This window comes from Panicum virgatum, chromosome 9N, assembly GCF_016808335.1.
Source record: "Panicum virgatum strain AP13 chromosome 9N, P.virgatum_v5, whole genome shotgun sequence".
NCBI lineage: Eukaryota > Viridiplantae > Streptophyta > Magnoliopsida > Poales > Poaceae > Panicum > Panicum virgatum.
In genome coordinates this window covers 76263579-76283863 of record NC_053153.1, presented here as the reverse complement: position 1 = coordinate 76283863, position 20285 = coordinate 76263579, and the positions used below count along the sequence as shown (strand labels likewise).

General features: G+C 47.5%; 2 protein-coding genes across 4 annotated transcripts; one reads left to right on the top strand and one right to left on the bottom strand.

Annotated features, from left to right (window-relative positions):
• Nucleotides 1–7748: 7748 nt before the first annotated feature.
• LOC120693550 (glutathione S-transferase T3-like) lies at nucleotides 7749–11836 on the bottom strand. Of its 3 annotated transcripts, none has more exons than XM_039977001.1 (6): nucleotides 11134–11836; nucleotides 10407–10674; nucleotides 9546–10325; nucleotides 9405–9456; nucleotides 8171–9157; nucleotides 7749–8023 (listed from the first exon to the last, which is right to left on the bottom strand). In XM_039977001.1, exons 2-3 carry the CDS (start codon nucleotides 10647–10649, stop codon nucleotides 9576–9578), a joined length of 993 nt encoding a protein of 330 aa, XP_039832935.1. In that variant the 5' UTR covers nucleotides 10650–10674; nucleotides 11134–11836; the 3' UTR covers nucleotides 7749–8023; nucleotides 8171–9157; nucleotides 9405–9456; nucleotides 9546–9575. The 3 variants fall into 3 exon arrangements, with proteins under 3 accessions (XP_039832935.1, XP_039832936.1, XP_039832937.1); XM_039977002.1 differs by having other exon boundaries at nucleotides 9001–9157; nucleotides 11134–11827; XM_039977003.1 differs by lacking the exon at nucleotides 8171–9157 and having other exon boundaries at nucleotides 11134–11827.
• A 3119-nt stretch (nucleotides 11837–14955) lies between these two features.
• Nucleotides 14956–18051, top strand: LOC120689365 (polyphenol oxidase I, chloroplastic-like). Its single transcript, XM_039971653.1, has 3 exons — nucleotides 14956–15227; nucleotides 16060–16594; nucleotides 17101–18051. Exons 1-3 carry the CDS (start codon nucleotides 14956–14958, stop codon nucleotides 18049–18051), a joined length of 1758 nt encoding a protein of 585 aa, XP_039827587.1.
• The last annotated feature ends 2234 nt before the right edge of the window (nucleotides 18052–20285 follow it).

Genomic DNA, 20285 nt, shown 5'->3' with positions numbered 1-20285 from the left:
GTGCTCAGCAACCTCAAATGGCCGGCCACACCCTCTATTTATAAAGGGAGGCACCAAACTAGCCGTTACACTCAAATCCTGTGAAAATAGAGTTTTCGCGGACTGTCCGCCTCACAGAGACCGGACCGTCCGCCATTCAAAACCAACGGCTAGAACTGCAATGATTATGTGTCAGAGTCGACCGTTAGAGCCCCTGGCGGACTGTCCGCACCCCTGGGGCGGACCGTCCGCGGTTCAAAACTTCGAACCAACCGATTTGCAAACGTCCCCATGGACCGGAAGGTCCGCAGTTCATTTTGGACCACCAACAGAGCCAAAAACGGTTCTGTTTGAGCTCATCCGAGATAACGGCGGACCGTCCGCCCCCCAGGAGCGGACCGTCCGCAGGTCTATTTCAGCAAAAATGTATCTCGGTAAAACGGCCATAACTCTTAGCTCCTATGTCCAAATTTGGTGATCTTGGACTTTATGGAAAGCTTATTCAGAGGGCTACACAACCCAACTGAATATTTGATCCAAAACACAATGGATCAAAGCAGTATTTCACTCCAAGAGCCAACCTAATCTCCGAAGAACACCAAAAAGCCTTTCTTGCTTCCCCAAGTTGATAAACATACTCCAACTCTTTCTCCTTTGCAAATGTGCCAACAACACCATGTGCATGTGTGTTAGCATTTCACAAACATTTTCAAAGAATTTTCACTTGATCTCACCACGCCACTCAATTCTAGCAACATCGCAATATTAGATCGCTCAAGTGGCACTAGATGACCGATATGCAAACAAGTTTGCCCCTCTTGATAGTACGGCCATCTATCCTAAATCTGGTCATGCACTTCTCTACACAACCTTTGACCAGTGAAATGAAATGCCCTACAAGTCATACCTTTGCCTTGCGCATTTCATTTCATCTTCCCAAATATTGATGCCACACAAGCACCAAACTCCATCAAGCCTTTTGATCATCATCATGAGTCAACACTTGGCTCTTCACATGACCTCTTTGGTCCATCGATCTTGACCTTGCTCGCTCTTCACCGTTGCCTCGGTCCATCGGCGCCAAATCTTGCCCAAGCTTCACCGCCTTGCGGTCCCTCGCTTCAAAGCCTTCTTGCCCTTCTCCATTGCAACCGGTCCATCAAGCCAAGCCTTGTCTTGATCTTCTCCACTTTGGTCACATAACTCCATGTCATGTCTCATATGCAATGAGCTCCTCGATCACACTATATGAGCATAGTATCAACCCTTAGTCATTTCTCCTCTATGGCACATGTTGCTCATACTAGTGTCTTTGTGTGGACTAATCTCCTGTGTATCTCAACATAAATACTTATTAGTCCACCTAAGTTGTCACTCAATTACCAAAACCAAACAAGGGCCTTTAACCGCCCCGCCCCGGTGCTCCACCATTCCTCCGGCGGCCGCCCCTCCTCTTCTTCTTCCTCCTCCCTCCTTCTTCCTTCTTCTTCCACCTGTCGGGGTAGCGCGCTAAGCCTTAGGGGGTGTCGACCTCTGCCAGCATTGCTTTGCACCAGTTGCCTCATCAGTTCGGTTTGGTCATTGCGGTCAGCGATAAGGGCCGCAATAGCCTGAGCCAAGGAGGGAAGTGGCGGTGGCTGTACTCCTTGACCCCCGACTCCATGGTTAACAGCGTTGTTATCGCCCATCTGAAAAAGCACCATCCCTTGGTTAGCCATTTCGCTATTAGGAATAGTCCATGCAAAATAAAGAATGTGCATAACTAATATGAACACACAGCATGAATTATTCCCCTCCCGATATAGTTCACCAAGAGAATAAAAATGGCTCATTTCCAATGCAACCACATATATCCCAATTTAAATAGCAAATTGAGCACTCGTCTAGCTACAACTTGCAGTTATAAAATTTTTCAGATCCGGTCCGACGTGGCTCTAAAGTAGGTGATACTGAGCATGGCTGAACAAAAATGCAGGTTCACAGACATCCAAAGCCTCGCTCATAACCAAAGTTCTACCCATTAACAGGAAGATCATTACAGGAGTAACCTTACATTAAGTAGCCACGCTGCTTGAGCTAAAACAGTTCTTTACATTACCACAACCTTATTACAAACGCGGTACACACATTAGGAAAAGGTTTGCACACTACTTGAGCAACACGCTAACATTAGTGAAGGGGTTATCCTACATGACTCAAAGTCACTGAGTCACAACAGAATTCCTCTACCCAGGGTTAGCCTACTGCGTCACACTAACCATCCTACCAACTACGCAAAAGTCAGGCTATCACGAAGGGAGAAATTTCGTCTTCTGGCTACGTCCTCACGGTGTCCCAGGTCCAGACTCAACTCTGGACTCCCTCTGGATCTCCTCAGGCTCTTCTTCCTCTTCTTCAGGGTCTTCCTCATCAGCCTCAGCTGCTGCCTGGTCAGCTATAGCCTGCACCTGAGCTTGCACATCATTAACTAGCTCATGTGCCTCCTGCAACTGCCCCTCTAGGTGCTCAACCATCTGAGTCGTGTTCTCCAATTCTTCATTTAGCTCCTGGATCCTTATCTTCCTAGCTCTTGCCTTAGTCTTCAATGTTTTAATCTTGTCCAGGGCGCTAGTCATGTTTTGCTCATGGATATGAGCCTCTTGAACCTTGCTCCTGCACATCGCATTCTCCTCGCGAAGCTGCTCGTATTGGTTAATCAAAGCTGAGGAGTAGCTGAACGAGATGGCTGTCTTGACATTGTAGTCGGGCATCATATAGCTTAAGTTGCGGTTCACCCGCTCCGTATAAGCCTGAGTGGTCTCGTCCTTCAGAGGAATAACACTGTAAGGAGTATCCATAACCTTAGCACTATGCTTCTCAGAAAACTCCTCAATGGCCCTCCTAGCAGCGATCTCCCAAGAGTCTTCTAGCTTCCTACCATAGACAGTGAGCTGCCACGAGTCCCAATCCAAGCGAGTGGGGCATGGAGGAATCTTTACTATCATCTGACAGCGCTCGGTGCCCAGCAAGCTAGACTCGTGTCACGAGTACTGTGGGGGCTCGGTGTAGTCAAACGCCCTGAGCATCTACCATAGCAGACGAGGGAAGTGGCCGGTGTGAAGGGCACTGGAGTGCGCCCAACCCTCAGTGTAGGCGCGTCATTATAGAATAGTAGTTGTGCACAAAGTAAGGTTTAACGAAAAGTAAATGCTGGAAGTGCTAGAATGAAATAGATACTTTAGATGCCTCCTAACTTATAACACATAATTAGGGCATACGAACTATCTATCCTATTCCTTAGCGCATCTAGCGTCAACTTTTCGAAAAACCCAAAAGTTTTGCAAAATAAAGTTTTCTTAATTTAGCTAAGCACTTAAGTAATCACCCCCAAGTGCAATTAGCTCTGATGCCAGCAGTCACAGAACAGTCCAAATAATACTGATCAAGTGCAATAATTAACAACTTAAGCTTAAACCACAGCTTCTGCACTCAACCAGTACACCCAGACTGCCTGCTGTAACCAGGATCGATTACACGGGAACTCTAGACAAAAGACGAGCACAGGTGATTACAAGCAAAAGCAGAGTTCAAATTAATTTACAAACAGAGTTTAACACAAGCTTCCAAAATAATTTACAACAAAGTTTTACAATCCAGGATTTACAATCCAAATCTCAGAGTTCAACACAGCGGAAGTAAAACAGGGTTTTTAACAGAGACCCAAAATACAATATGATAACTGCCATCGACGACAAAAGGCAAGCTTCACATCTTGCCCACTAATGTGAGGCCAACCTGCCTGTACTTCACGGAGAAGACGGGACCTACTCGACAGTCCAACCCAGAGGAATAGGCTGACCAATCCAAGATGCGCAAATCTCCTCGAAATCTTTCGGAACATATCCTGCTCAGAAGGGTTATAACCAAAACCCTGAGTACTCTAATACTCAGCAAGACTTAACCGTCTATGGGTATACTTAGCCCATTATCTAGACATGCAAGGCTCTTTGGCTCTGGAGTTGTTTTGCGGAAAAGCTACTACTACTGGATCCTTACTTTTAATATTTTAGCTCCAATTGAGTTGACAGCTATAAACTAGGTTCACCTATTTCTCTAGAGCATACATGGTTGATCATATTATCTTTTAGTAACATACAACTCAACATTTCCATTCCAGTCTCACTCCACTTCTTTACTACGATGTGACAGAGAGATCAAGGTTCTCATATCCGCGAGTCACGGCGAATCGATCCGATTTAACCTTGCAAGGTGGACCTAACTCACACGCCAAGTGCGACCCCGTCTAGTCACACCGAGCAACCATTCCCACGATTACCCTGAAGCCTGAATCAAGCCACCAGCACCCGGATAATGAGCCCCGCACGTGCGAACACCCGGTGAACCCGTGGACGACTTCACCATCTGTCATCCCTACCCAGCACCGCAGGTCGAGAATCAGAGTTCGACGCAATTTAGGTAATTAGCTTACCGGTTTCAACTACCTCCTACTTCTGGCATGTGGTTAGTACTGTTCAAGCCTCGATCAATAGTGCCAACAACGGTACGGTCCTCAATCGACACAGGTGGAGTCCCGGTTTTCCTTTATTCCATAGCCATGTCCAACTCTCCTCCACCCGGTCTCCACTTTCACTCATACAGTACTCTTTTTTACATCCTTCTGAATTAACAATCCTATATCTCGCGGGTGACAGGAAATCACCCGTCTTCTATCAAATCTTATTTAAGCGTAGCAGTGCTATTGTCCTACACATACTAGTAGAGACACTGGAGTAACCTAGGGATTATGCATCTAGGGTTCCATACAACTCCTAGAAACTTAATGCACAAGTACATAATTTAATAATACTTTGTAAATTTAAAGTATGATTTATGCTTCGGGGCTTGCCTTGCAAGTCAGCTGGGTTAACGACGTCTTCCGGAGCTTGCTCAACGGCCTCTTCGGTCTGCTGCTCTCCTGCTGGTGGCTCCTGGATCGGCTCGGCAACCAGCTCGTAGGATACCTCGGTGTCAGCAGCTACACGAGTGAAATATGCTATGCATGAGATGCATCAAAAGATGTAATGCTATGCAATGCAACACTAACACAAAATGCATGAATAAAACCAATAAACTGCAGCCTTCGCTATGGTTCAAGGATGGTGCAGTGCTGAATGGAATTTTAGTCCTTAATTACTTTTAGCCTGAAGTGTCTCCGGCATGACGACCAGGAAATTCTCTTGAGCGGATCGGCTCAGCTCTAGGGTCGAAAGGATGTTTTTTTTCTAAGTTTCAGCTACTAGCAAACGAGTGCAAGCAAAACCATCTAGCAATAGTGATGAAACTGTCCCTTTCATGGTTCTATCAAATAGCTCATGAAATTATGAAGCTAATGCAACTGGTTTTACCCTTTTAGGATTTTTCTACCAATTTCTATGAATTTTGGAAGACCAGAACACATAAAAGAATAGTGAACCGGTCCAACCGGTTCACCACACCGGTCTAACAGGTCAAGACCGGTTCAACCGGCCCGGCATAGCAGTCAGACCGCTTCCTAGGGCGGTGCTCGCCCAGAGCAGAGGACGTGTGGCGCGTCGGCTCAACGGCGGCGTTCCCGCCGGCGAGGTTCAGGCCGGCGGCAAGGGAGGACTGGAATTAGTCTAGTAGAGGTAGGCGACCCCCGTGCGCGCGGAAGCAGCGCAGGAGCTCGTCCCAAGCCGTGGGGCGACGAGCAGGCGGCTAAAAGCCGCGACGCACGGCGGCGAGCCGTGTTCCCGACGAGGGCAGCGCATGAGCTCAAGGGAAAGCCGGTCGGGGAGGTGGATTAGGGTACGAAGAAGCTCACTGCTACCTTCAATCGGCTCGAGGAGAGGCGGAGGTGGGTCGTCGGCGAGAGGGGCGGAGCTCCGGCGGATGGGTTTGGGTGGTCGGCGGCGGCGGCAGGTGCGATTCCGGCTGGGGAACGGCAAAAATCAGCTCGGGATGGGGCGGTGGAGGTGCGGGGTGAGGTAGAGCGGCTCGGGGAGGGCTCGGGCTCGAAGAACGGCGGCGGGACGGCCAACGCGACGAGCGGCGGCGAGCTGCAGCGAGCGGCGGCTCTGCTCCGCCTACCGGCTTCGCGCGGGCGCGGGAAGGGCGGAGAAGGAGAAGCGAAACGGGGTTTCGCTCGCGACGGGGCTGCGCCGCTTAAGCGGTGAATGCTTCACCGGCGCGGCGATGCGTGGCGCACAGCGCCGCCATGAGCACCAGTCTAACCGGAGCTCACTACCGGTCGAATCGGTCTCAAACCAGCACCCACAAAATTTCCTGATTCAAAGTTTGCATTGCCCAAACTCAAATTTTTCTGGTAGAACTTGAAATTTGGCTAAAATAGAAGTTGTAGAGGAAGAGTAGTTCTACAACTTTGATATTGGACGAAATTTAATTCGGAGTTTGGATTAAGGAGAAAAACGTGCTCAAAGTTCGACTAGAGTGGGGTACTATCGACGATCAATAACAAGCTAAAGACATTACTAAGCCATAATTAGCGATTAATCATAGGATTAGCATCAAAATTAACACCAAGTGTTACAACTGCTCCACCAAAAACAGCTCCACTCCATGAAAAAATACCCAAACAAGTCAGTTAGCTCTACTCCACTTCAACAAAAATTAGTTCCACCCCAGATTTTTTTTAGGAGCTCCCGAAGAGGTGCTCCAACAAATAGTAGAGCTAGTGGAGTTGGAGATAATTATACATCTGCCACTGATTACGCACGTACCCCTTCAAGAAAAAAGAAAAAGTCAACAAAACATTCCTGCCGCAGCCCGTCGGCTCGCTCCGCCGCGCGCCGCGCGCTGCCCGTCGCTCGCCGCCCGGCACCCGCCAGGGCTCTCGCCGTCGCCGCCCGCGGCCAGCAGGTGCCGCTCGCCTCTCTCTCTCTCTCTCTTCACATGCGCAGCATGCTGCTTCTGGATCGACCATCTCCAGAGGGATCCGATCCAATCACAAGGCTGGATCCAATCACAGGGGCACGCTGCTGCGGTGGCTAGCATGCATGGCCGTCGATGGCCCCAACCTAGGACGCGTGGTCTTGCTGGTGTAGCGAGCTGGGCCGAGGACCACCCACCCTACCGTCCAATGCATGAACGGATCGGAACCGCAGGGATTTCTTCGACGGGGTGCTGCGAGTCGGCTGCCCCCAGCGCCGCCGCCTGCAGGGGCTCCCACCGACGCCGCCGCTCACCGAGGCTCCCTCCGGCGCCACCACCCACCAGGACTCCCGCTGCCTGCAGGGGCTAGGGGCACACCCGGGTGGAGGAAGAGGAAAGGTGGAGTGAAGGTAGAAGAATTACCTGACAAATGGGGTCCGCATGGAAGTGAGTGGAGTTTAGATGGGCCGAGATGCTTTACTGGGTTGGCGGAGCGGAAGAAACTGGGCTGAGCTAGATGCAGCAGGCCCAAGCATAGCAGGCCCAACTTTAGAAGGTGGAGTGGAGCCACAGATTACACAAACAGAATGGACCACAAATGGTGGAGTAGAATTGATGAGGTGGAATTGGTGGAGTGACTGTTTTAGGAGTAGAGTGCTCCCAAACATGCCCTTAGAACAGTCCCAATGCATAGTGTGTTAAGTGGTGTGTTGAGGAGAAAAGGAAGCAATTAACACACTACCATTCCAATGCATGATGTGTTAAACTAGTGTGTATAGAGCAGTCTCATTAATGCCTAAACCCACAGTACTAGTACACTCAAACGATTAGCTATGGCAAAGGAAATAGTAGACAACACTGTGCATACACTGCACATCACGTGAACAGCAATGAGTTTACGCAGCACAATGAATTCAACAGAATACACGCAGCAACAATGAGTCACAGCAGCTCAGTTAAACGGAATGAGTTCAACACATCTGAAAATAAAAAAGTACATGCAGCAGCTCAGTTCAGTACGCAATCTTTTTGTCTCACGAAGTTCAACTACAGAAACTAGAAGGATGTAAAAAAGGCATTCATTCAGCACCCAACAGAAACTCCAAGGGCCTTCAACGATTCCAGCAACACCAACTCCATGGATCTTATTCCTCAGCTGAAAAAAAATGCATTCAATATATATCAGAATGGGTAGCACATTATAACTGAACATATAGAAAAATGAAGCATATAAATGGGTAGCAGATTATAACTGGACATAGAAAAATGCAGCATATAAGTGGCTAATCCTCTAAATTGTTACCTAGGTATCTTTGGGCCCAAACTTTTGCCAAATGTGTTCAACCAAGTCTGCTTGAAGTTGTCTATGTATAGTACGATCACGAAGACTAGTGTTTCTGCGAAGGATTTCCTCCATTTTTTGGTTCTGGCCAGAAGTTATTGTGGCTGCTTGGACAGTAGATGTGCTAGCAGCCTCATTCAGATCAAAGGGGTTCTGTTCTATATCTCTCTCATCCTCTATAATCATGTTATGGAGGATTATACAAGCTAGCATAATACTCTCTAAGTCCCCTTGGTCATATAGGCGTGCTGGTCGACGCAAAATGGACCAACGGGACTGCAACATACCAAATGCACACTCAACATCCTTCCTTGCCCCTTCTTGTTTTGCTGCGAAAAGTTTATGCTTGGCTGATTGAGGAGCCCGTATTGACTTCACAAAAACAGCCCATTGCGGGTATATGCCGTCTGCCAGATAGTAAGCATTGTCGTATTGCGCTCCATTAACATGGAACACAACTTCAGGAGCCTCCCCTCTAACCCGATCAATAAATAGAGTTGATTGATTCAGCACATTGAGGTCATTGTTTGATCCGGCAGTGCCAAAGAAGGCATGCCATATCCAACAATCGTGCGAAGCAACCGCCTCTAGTATGATAGTTGGGACACCATGATCACCACGAGTATACATTCCCTTCCATGCTACAGGACATTTCTCCCAATGCCAATGCATGCAGTCAACACTTCCTATCATGCCAGGGAATCCGCGACGCTCACCACTCTCCAATAAGCGCTCAACATCTTCAACTGTTGGGCGGCGCAAATACTCGGGACCAAATACTACTAACACACCTTGTACAAATTGCTTCAAGCACTCCACTGCTGTGCTCTCTCCAATCTTGATATACTCATCTAGTTGATCTGCAGGGCTGCCATAGGCCAACTGGCGAATGGCAGCTGTGCACTTTTGGATCGGAGATAATCCAGGCCGATCCAGAGCATCATATCTCTGAGTGAAAAATGGAGACCACTGATGTAATAAATGATACATAATGTTACCAATGCACACAATTTTCAACGGGTCAAAGCATGTAACAATAATGAATCTACAGGTTTCCAATGCTCACAATTTTCTACAGGTCAAAGCATGTAACAATAATGAATCTACAGGTTTCCAATGCTCACAATTTTCAAAAGGTCATAGCATGTAACAATTAAAATCTGTGCAACAATTTAAAGTAAGGGGCAAAAATTACCTTGCACCGAGTTTCCTTTCAAAATCTAGTAAGGATCAATTATCTTCATTACCTGCACAGAAAGAAATCTGAGTCAATTAACTTCTAACTAGAAATCTGAGCCACTAGAAAATTTGTTCAAATAACTAACAAAAAAATTACCTTGATCTATAGCACCAAATAAAATCTGTCTCATAGACTCAAGGCTCTATTTCTCTCAGCCAAAGCTTCCTCATTCAGCTTACTAGTATCAGCCAATGCTAATTCAGTGTAACTCTGAAGCATTCTACACTTTGTTTGTTCTTGAGCAGCTTTGTGGGCAAGCTTTGCAGCTTCTAACTTCTTATCTGCCAACCTATCTTGCACTTTTTCCATCTTCTCACGATCTTCCCTAGTAACTGTGGTTGCTTTTTCAATTACTTCAATGAACTTATCTAATTTCTCATTGATAGCACCATTACCTCCAGACTCCTTCCTTTTTCCATTACGTTCATCTTTGGCTCTCTTATGGCCCATTGGACGATCTGCCAAATTAACCACTACACTTGGTTTCTCAGTGCCAGACTTGGCCTTGGCCCTTTCCTTGGCAAGTTTCCCCATCCAAGTACACCACTTGGGCTGATCTTTAACAACATTCCATACATGGTGATATTTAAAAGCCTTTCCATCATGTTCACTCTCATACAGTTTCATTGCAGCTTCCTGTACCTGATCATCACTCTCACCACTACTACGGAGTTCAGTAGCTCTTGCAAAGCAACCATTAAAATCAGCCACAATTTTCCTGACGGTCCCCCAATGGATCTTCAGCTGATTACGGTTCCTCCTACGGTGCGTTTCAGTGGTGGCATTGTAAGCTGCAGTAACGTCACCCCAATATTGCTCGCCTTTCTTATCATTTCCATTGATTGAATCACATGAATGAAATAACCAAGCACTAGCCTACTTTGCAAAGTCCAAAAGTCATTTTTCTAAACAATCTTGAATATATTATCTACATCACTATTTGGAAAAAGAACTTACCAATCTAACGTCTTCATCTGTAGTGTAAAACAGACGACCTTCAGCCCTAGGAGTGTCAGCATTATCCAAATCAATTGTTTCATGGTCTTCTGATTCCATTTGAGTTGCTCCAATACCAGCAGGAGATGGGACTCCAGTACCAGCAGGAGATGGGACACTAGGAGATGGGACTCCAACACCAGCACCGACGAAATGAAAATTTTCTCCCACATTGATAGCATGTGGGTTATTCAGTAAATTCATGAGCCCTTCACCTGATGTTGGTAACCTGAACAAATGAAAATATATATGTTTAGAGACAACAATTAATCAGCAGAACTTAAAGGTGCTCCATAGCAGTTAGTGATGCTGAAGTATGCCCATCAGGACATGTTACAGAAACATTTGATTAATGAAATAATTTCAGTTTAGGTAAGCAGCAACTAGTTAGTTTTTGTTTATGGCATCTGAAATATCTATGCTTAAGAAGCACGATAAATGGGAAAATTATTAAATATGCTAGAACTAGAAGCAGCCTAAAATCCTAACTTTTCAGAGCACCAGATCAATTGAGGGATAATAACCACCGGCCATAAACTGAAACGAATCTACCGGGCGGAACTCAGAGATCTGGCGGCCTCGTCATGGAGGAGTAGAAGAAAATCGGAAAATAATCATGGTAACAAATTATATCATCAACATGAAGCTGCAGGTACAAAAACGCAGGTACATGGAGAATCATGCATACTATTCACAGCCTCGAGGTGAATCAGAAGAGGCTGATGAAGACCAGAACGCAGAGTCTTGAGAAGTGCAGTGCTGCAGCGGTCCAACCCCTTGGGTTTTGAGGGCGACAGGTGGAACCACGGCTCGAGGTCGAGGAGGCTGAAATCCTACGCGACGAGCTTGGTGTCCGACGGCGGTCTTGGTCGTCTTCGACCTCTTAGCGCGCTCCTTCACGGGATCCATCGCTCGGCGTCGTCGGTAGGGATTCTCGGGCGGCAGCGGCGATTGGATTCTCGGCCTCGTCGATTAAGTCCGGCGGTGGGATTCTTGGGCGGCAGCGGCGATTGGAGAGCGGCGGCAGCTGCGATTGGAGGGCGGCGACGCGCGAGGTCCGTGGCGGCAGGGATTCAAGGTCGCCGAGGCAGCGATTCGAGCTCGGCGAGGCGGTGATATGAGAGCGGCGGCGGGGACACGAATCGGTGGCCCGGCAGCCCGAGTTGGGGGGCGGCATATGTGGATTAGGGTTGGCGCGCGCAGGCTGCAAGAAATCTACGCGCGCGGAGGAAAGAATGGCGCGCATGGGGGAAGATTTTAGCGCGCGGGGGGGAGATTTTGGCGAGGCGGGGAGGGGAACATCGGATCCCAGCACACCCGCGGCCGGGCGTCCAACGCCGAGCAGGAGCGGTGTGTTTCGCCTCGATCGGAGGTAGCACACGGTGTGCAACGAGGAAACGATGTGCTTTGGGAACTTCCCAAATAGTCTTTAAAACTATCATTTTGCCACTATTTACTATCTACCACACCACCTTAATGCATTGTGACTGCCCTTAGGTCGTGTTTGCATTGTGCTAGCACGTTTCCCTAAAAAAAATCTCGTATGCATAAAGTACTAAATAAAATCTATTTGCAAAATTTTTTTAGGAATAGGTGTAACTTTTCGTGACGAATCTAATGATAGTAATTAATCGATGATTGGCTACAGTGATGCTACAACAATTATTCTCTAACCGTGCGATCAAAAGTCTCATTAGATTCGTCTCGAGAAGTAGCACAGAAATTGTGAAATTAGTTTTACAAACTATCTTTATTTAGTACCTCTAATTATTTATCAAAATTTATACTACTTATGCTACTTCCTAAACCAAACAGAGCCTTAGCTGCTACCCCTGCGCGTTACACTTTCAGTTTCCGGAGCTGTGGCCAATGGTTTGCACCAGATGGGAAGGCCCATCTTGCCCAATAGCAGATTCGAGTTGGTGCCTACGGAATTAAATAGTACATGAACACAAATAGCGGCAGCTAGAACACGAGATTTAAAACCTGGTTTCAGTATGTTCCAATAGTGAAATCAATTCTTCCAATAATTTTGATTTTTTGAATTCAATTTTTTTGAAACAATATAAATATACTACTACTAAAACAATAAAATTGTACTACGGGACAGACCCAAATATGCATTGCCTTGCACATCTTCATCATTACACTTTTGGGCTTTTTGGCCCACAGTGATATTTTCGTTTCCAATAGTGTGTGCGCGCGTGTGTGTTTGCTTGCCATGTACTATGTTGTGTGTGTTTGGTTTTGGCAGCGGTCGCTCGAGTTCCCATTCGCTTTGCGGTGTCACATCTGCTGCAACGCAGCCACATAGGGTCTGTTTGGTTGTTCGACTAGATCTACAAATTCTAAGCCTGGCTAGACCAAGCTTGGACTAGGAGATGCAAGAATCTATGTTTGGTTACGTGATTTGAGTTAGCCTGGTCAGAGTATGCATATGTTTGGTTGACTGAATATAGTTATAGAATCACCTTGGACAAGGGTGAAGGTGGAGTTACCACACTTCTGCCGTATCTACTCCTCCTATTCTCTCTGCTCATCAAATTCATCAAGCAGCTGTTGCTCGCAATTATCACCGCACACACCTCATGAATTTAAGACACGCATTGATTATAAAGCATATCAATTTCAGAATAACCAAAAAGAAGGGGAAAAAGGAAAAATAGAACACCAATTCCAAAATCCACCAATCAAAAAATAGAGTGCAACCTCAGTTTCCACCAATCAAATTGCATCGATCCAAATAAGAACAAGGCAAAAAAAAAAAGAGAAGGACAGATTGGAGGAGGCAATGAGGCAAGAAGCCAAATTGAATATCGGTGTAGCCAATTTAGGCTTGCGACGCGCTGGCCGGCCTCCTGCAGCCTCGCCATGGGCGACGCCTCGCCGCTCACCTTCTCCATGAGCGCCGTCAGCGTGGAGCTCGCGTCCTTCAGCCTGGCCCTCATCCTCGACGTCTTCTAAATCACCGACACCCTAAGCTCACCGAACGCATGTCCGCACTCCTCCTCAGCGCCATGACGCCCAGCCGCAGGAGGTGTCTCGCAGCCGCGCGCCGAGGCGAGTTCCGCGCGCTTTCGGCGCATGTAGTCTCGGTCCGCCTCGGCGACGGCGAGCTCGGCCTCATCGAGCCGCGCCTGGATCTGGTCCCGCATCTCGAGGAGGTCGTCGAGCAGCTGCTTCTGGCCGTCGTCGGTCTCCATCTCGCCGCGCACGAAGCGGAGGCACCACTCGAGCTGCATGAGGCACCACTCCATCCGCCCGGGCGAGAGTGCGCCACTGCTCCGGTGACCTGCGGGGGAGCGCGCCGCCGGCCCCTGCTCCGGCGGCCCGTGGGGGAGCGCCTCCGCCGACCCCGGGAGTGCGCCGCCAGCCTATGGTGGGCTGGTCGAACGTGAGGTAAGGAGGTGAGCGGTGGAAGGAGGGAATGATTCGATACGCAGTGTTGAGTAGGAACGGCTTGGCTAAGCTTGGCTCCGCGGAAGCGGCCGATCCTCGCATTTCCATGGAGCCAGGCCAACGACCCGTCACTGCACAGCCAGGGACGGACAGGCTACAGGGTCTATACAGGCATCCAAACGCGAGTTGGGTGGCCACCGGAAGTCTGGTTGGGAGTTGGTCACCCAACCAAACAACCCCATATCATTTATCGTACTCGTGTTTCTCGTGTACTCCCGGACAATGCTAGCTGGCCAAAACCAGGCAAGAAACACGACGGCGTGGAGACACATACATGGGAGCGAAAGGGCCGGCAGACCAATGGCGTGTGCCCGGCAGGCAATCTATCTACGACTTCCTTCGTATATTTTTATCCGTTCTTTCTTTTAATATTAATAAGATAATACTTCCTCCGTCCAGAAATATAAAAAAATATTGACTTTTGCCGATCACGTTTGACCATTCATTTTTTAAAAAAAAATTACAAAAATACTATTTACTTTGTTATGATATGTTTTATAATTCTATACACTTTAACTATAACTTATTGGTTTCTATATTTTCACAAATATTTTTGAATAAGGCGAATGGTCAAAATCAAAGTTTAAAAAGTCAACAAATCCTTATATTTCTGGACGAAGGTAGTAATATATATTGAGTAAAAAAAGATAATAATATTAGTTCATTTTTTCAATCAATTTTTTTATCCAGACGATAATAATTTAAATACGAAGTAACACCCACAAGGACAATACACATACAGGTGTCCGGCGAGGACGACCACACGACCGCCATCAACCATATGGAGCTTTTTACACGAATCTGGATGGACAAGCTAAGTTCCACCACAAGGAAACGTTCTTTCGCTATTCAAAAAACTGTAACTGTAGACTGAGAAATACATTGTTGAGACACAAGCTCTCGTTCCACCTTTTTTGTATTCGTTGTTGGAACCGGCCGGCAGGTAGCGGTTGATCGAGTCTATAAAAGGTGGCACTCCAACACATACAACACTCACTCATCATCCACTTAGCTACCGGCCAGCAGTGTCCACAGTACACAGACACACAGCATGGCGAGCGCTGGAGCCGGGTACCATCTCCAGCTCTTCCCCAGGACCGCTGCCGCCTCTGCTTGCCCCGCCGCCTCGCTCGGCAGCAGCAGGAAGAAGGCCCAGCGCCGCACCACGCTGCTGTGCAGGGCTGCTGGTGGTGACTACTTCCGCATCGACCGTCGGGACGTGCTCGCCGGCCTGACTGGCGTCGCCCTCGGCGTGTACCCCAACCTGGCTGTCGCCGCCGGTACCGAGCCGGACGACAGCAACAAGAACAGGGCAAAATCACGGTCACGGAGGACCGCCTCGTGTGCGACGACCCGAAGGGGGACAACGTGTGCCCCGCCCTCGACTTCAAGCTAGGGCCGTGCCGGCATCAACCGGGGCCCTGTGCGAAATTCTGAAATAATGCCTACTAGACTTACTATCTTTATATTTTTGGCTTGCAGAATCATATTTTCTAAATCGATTTGCAAAAAATATGGCTTCAATCGATCGTTTTCTAACATAAAAGATGAAAGAACAAAATTATAATTAATCAATTAAAGACTCAAAGGATACAAGTATATATGTATATCAATACAGTTGGGGAATTAAAAAAATATCTATTTACCTTCTCCTTTAAGCCAGTCAATTGTGTGAAGAGTTAAAATTGCCGACCTGTCGTTGCTGAATTCTCCGCCTGCCCTGGGGCCGCTGGCCGGCTGCTGCACCGCGTCGCCGTCGCGAACTCGTGATCATGGCCTCGGCGGTGACACGGTGTTGCCTGCCTTGCCGTCTGGCATCTACCTCGACAGCTCAGCCCTTGGTGTCGTGACTCGTGAAAAACAAGAACTGAAGATGAATCGGCACAGGATTAGAGGAAGACAGCACGGCAACTAAACTGGCGGGCGGCGGGCGTCAGGACTCCTCAGTGTTGCGGGCCTTTTTGTTTTGTGCAGGGCAAGGGCGTGGCATGCGTCCGTTTCATCATTTGTATTAGGGCCGGCCAAGTAGGAAGAATGCAGGGAGTTAATAAGCTGCTACAAATTTTGGGGTCCCAAAAAAAATGAGGCCCTATGCAGCCGCACGGGCCGCACGCCCCCTGGCACGGGCCTGCTTCAAGCCGCCATTGTCCGTCAGCCGCGTGCTTTGGCCGGCGCACCGCGCCGACGAGCACCTCGACCTCGTGGAAAAGTACAAAAAGGCGCTGACGAAGATGCGGGAGCTGCCGGCCGACGACCCGCGCAACTTCGCCAGACAGGCGGCGATCCACGAGGCCTACTGCGACGGCCACTACCATCTCCTCGGCGCCGCCGGTGCCGGAAACGAGCCGTTCGACGTGCACTTCTCGTGGTTGTTCGCGCCGTGGCACCGCATGTACATCTACTTCTACGAGCGCATCCTCGGCAGCCTCATCGACGACGACACCTTCGCGCTGCCCTACTGGAACTGGGACGCGCCGGCCGGCATGGCGCTGCCGGCCATGTTCGAGGACAGCACCTCGCCGCTGTACGACGCCAAGCGGAACCCGGAGCACGTCAACGCCTACGTCAATTTCATGCACCCGAAGGACGGTGTCCTCATCCCGTTTGACCCGCCGAAAGATATTCAGGCAGGGCAGGGCAGCACAACGACCTGGTCAAGGAAAACCTCGCCCACATCTATTGTCAGGTGGGTACGTGTCGATATAGACTTATTCGATAAAATTATCGCAAAATTACACATCTTTATAAGCAAGTAATATATAATAAGAAACTGCAGATTTTTTATGATCTAATGTATAGCAAAAAACTACAAAACTTAATGATCGAATATAGTAAATATGTAGTTTTATGATAAATTAACTCCTTAATATAACTAGCTAATATGTACTTTCACGATATATATATATATATATATATATATATATATATATATATATATATATATATATATATATATAACAATACATATTAATTTACGCTACAAGTTGTAAAATACGTACGCAACACACCTTCTGAATTAAATCTGTAGCTTTATTTGTTATTCCTTTGTGAAATTTACTCGTCAATATATATATTAACTTCGTCATACGTACACAACCATATTCCTCCGTTACAATTAATACCACAAAAGATATAACCATTCCTTGCAATTAGCTACTAGATTTCATACGTGTACTCTTCTTGAATGTATATATAGATGAAGATGCGGGACGGGAAGAACGCGCTAGGGGCGAGCGACTTCCTGGGCGGCAATTTCTCCCCCGCGGTGGATAGGAATTCAGGCACATCCGGCAAGCTGGAGTCGGCGGCGCACACCGGCATCCACATCTGGCTGGGCAACCCGAGCATGTGCAAGGACAAGGACAATGGGAAGGTTTGTGAGTTGGACATGGGCTTCCTGGGCACGGCGTCGCGCGACCCGGTGTTCTACTCGCACCACGCCAACGCGGACCGCCTCTGGCACATCTGGTCCACCAGGCTCGAAGGCCGCAACTTCGAGGATCAGGAGTGGCTCAACACCAGCTTCACCTTCTACGACAAGGACAAGAGTCTCGTCCGCGTCACCGTCCGCGACTTCCTCGACCCGGCGAAGCTCGGCTACCGGTACGAGGACGACGAGGAGAAGAAGCAGCCGTGGGAGGACAGCGCGCCGGATTTGAGCTCCGACAGCAAGACCAAGGCCACCAGCACGGGCGCCGGCACTATAAATAACTATTTCATATCTGGATCTTTCCCAAAAATGAAATACAACTTGTCCCCGCTGAGGCTAACGCAAGGCCAGAACGTGGAGCTGCCGTCCGTTGCGCGGCCCAAGCCCACCACGCCCAAGCAGCAGCAGGTGCTGGTGTTCGACGCCGTCGAATTCAGCCCCAGGGAGGAGGCCAAGTTCGACGTGGTCATCAACGTCGCGCCGGAGCAAGCCGGCAACTTGGACCCCCGCTACAAAGAGTACGCCGGGAGCTTCGCCAGCCTGCCGCGCGGCGGCGGCAAGAACACGCTGGTTGTGCCGGTCGAGCTGCCGCTGGACGACGTGCTCAACGACATTGGCGCGGCCAACGACGGCGCCGTGAACGTCGTCATCGTGCCCCGTACCCAGGGCATCACTATCGTGACCAAGCCCAGGATCGAGTCCAAGGCCGCGTACTGATCAACCTAGCTACATACTGTGCCCGAAGGCCGAAGCCATTAGCGCCATTATTATGTCCGAGCACCAGAGTATATAATCGCACTGTTCGTTTTGCTTGTCAGCCAACTAGCCAGCAGTATTGTTCTCTTATACTAAATCATCAGTATCAGCCACCAGCTACCAACCAGTCAACAATATTGTTCTCTTATACTAAATCAATACCAGCCACCAGCTACAGCCAAACGAACACAGCGAATATCTCTAAGCGAGCGAGATTGACAAGACGGTGTCACGCATGGAACAACTTAGCTAAGAACTATTCAATACTTTTTTTTTGCAAGAAGTAATATGTAAGTGGTGGCACCCATGCTAATATTGCGCAACATATATATGCAAGAACAGTGCTTGATCCAGATATGTCTTTTTTTTATTAATCCTTGGAATTCTTTCTTTCGGTTGACACAAAGTTGACAACTCAAGAAATTATACTGTATTGTAACACACTTGTTCAAACATGCTTCTGGCATGTGCGTGGGATATGGATTTTTCTCCCACCTGTCGGACATCCCACCGGAAAGAGAAAAAAAAATCACATGTCAAAAAAAATTATGAAACTTGCCATACGTACGTGTAGTTGATATGATGATAGATATGCACGCAAAGTTTCAAATCCAAATGTAATAACATTATATAAAAGATACAAAATTGGTACCTACTGCTACATCAGTAAAAGAGAAGCTAGAAAAACAATTGCACGCTGTTTCGCAAAAAAAAGAAGAATGCATTCATGCTTCTATATATTATGGGTGTGTTTAGTTTACTTTGGATTTTAGATTTTTGGATTTTTGGAATGGAATCTTTCACATTTGAAATATTAAATGTAGACTAATCACAAAACTAATTATAGATTTCGTCTGTAAACTACAAGACGAATCTAATGAGCAAAATTGGTACCTACGGCTACATCAGTAAAAGAGAAGCTAGAAAAACAATTGCATGCTGTTTCGCAAAAAAAAAAGAATGCATTTATGCTTCTATATATTACGGGTGTGTTTAGTTTAGTTTGGATTTTGGATTTTTGAAAGGGAATCTTTCACATTTGAAGTATTAAATATAGACTAATAATAAAACTAATTATAGATCTCGTTTGTAAACTACGAGACGAATCTAATGAACATAATTAATCCATCAGTAGCATATGTTGCTGTAGTTTTACTGTAGCAATTTAGTATATAATCACGACCTAATTAGTCTCATTAGATTCATTTCGCGATTTACAGTTCATTTGTGTAATGCGATTTATTTTCCGACTATATTCAATACACCATTCAGACAATTTACAAAAATTTTGGATCTAAACACGGCCTATATAAACCAAAGGCCATGAACATCATGATGTAACTTGTATAGATAGGGTAATACTTGGTAGTCAAGCAGATCGCTCAAAACTTTAATGTTATGCTATTTCTGGAAAATCAAGTCATAATACTCCCTCCATCTCGTTTTCTCCGTCGCCTAAAGGTATGTGCAAAGACCAAGAAATAACTATCAACTGTTACTCTAGGTCTTGTGCAGCCCTCAAAATCATCCAGCCATCTAGCTTGTGCATGCATCCAACCATCTCTCGTGGCCCCTCCACCTTCTCGTGCGTGCATCCACTAGTTGTTGCACGAGTGAGTTGTGTTGGGGCCGGGACTTTCAATTTTGTCTCGGAGGCTGTGAGATATTGCTATACTTTTAGAACTATACAGATGGAGTTTCAAAAACCCGACACAAGATTCCACAAGCTAGTGTCTGTGATCTCGTAAAACCATCACAAAAATTCGCCACGCTTTTATGACGTGTGTTGAGAAAACCATCACAGTGGTATGCTGGTGATGGCTTATCTTGTTTTCGTCTGCCCTTCTTGCTTCAAGTGTGTCTCCTTGAGACTTTTTTTTAAGCATATACAGAAGGGGTTTCATAAATCTGGCACAAGTTTCCACAATCAAATGACGGCGGACACTATTTTAGAAATCTATCACTACAACAAAACTGTACTGTAGCGGCGGGTCTAAACGCACTGTAGCAGCAGGCAGACTCGCCCACCGATACCGCTACGAATGGCGATTTTCACCGGCGGGCAGACACGCTCCGCCAGACACGCCGTCGGGCACATCAATTCCTCAGCACAGGGGGAGCACACGGGCACTACTGATTCTGCTGGTGGGCCGAAAACTGTTGGGCCTTACTCGTATTTCTTCTCTTTTCTCCTC

Excerpts from the sequence above, each read along its gene's own strand:
- LOC120689365 (XM_039971653.1), top strand. The coding sequence starts at position 14,956 with ATGGCGAGCGCTGGAGCCGGGTACCATCTCCAGCTCTTCCCCAGGACC. Across the intron at positions 15,228-16,059 it reads AAGAACAGGGCAAAATCACG|CCGCGTGCTTTGGCCGGCGC; the intron begins GTCACGGAGGAC and ends ATTGTCCGTCAG. Across the intron at positions 16,595-17,100 it reads CCACATCTATTGTCAGGTGG|ATGAAGATGCGGGACGGGAA; the intron begins GTACGTGTCGAT and ends ATGTATATATAG.
- LOC120693550 (XM_039977001.1), bottom strand. The coding sequence starts at position 10,649 with ATGAATTTACTGAATAACCCACATGCTATCAATGTGGGAGAAAATTTT. Across the intron at positions 10,326-10,406 it reads CAGATGAAGACGTTAGATTG|GCTAGTGCTTGGTTATTTCA; the intron begins GTAAGTTCTTTT and ends TTTGCAAAGTAG.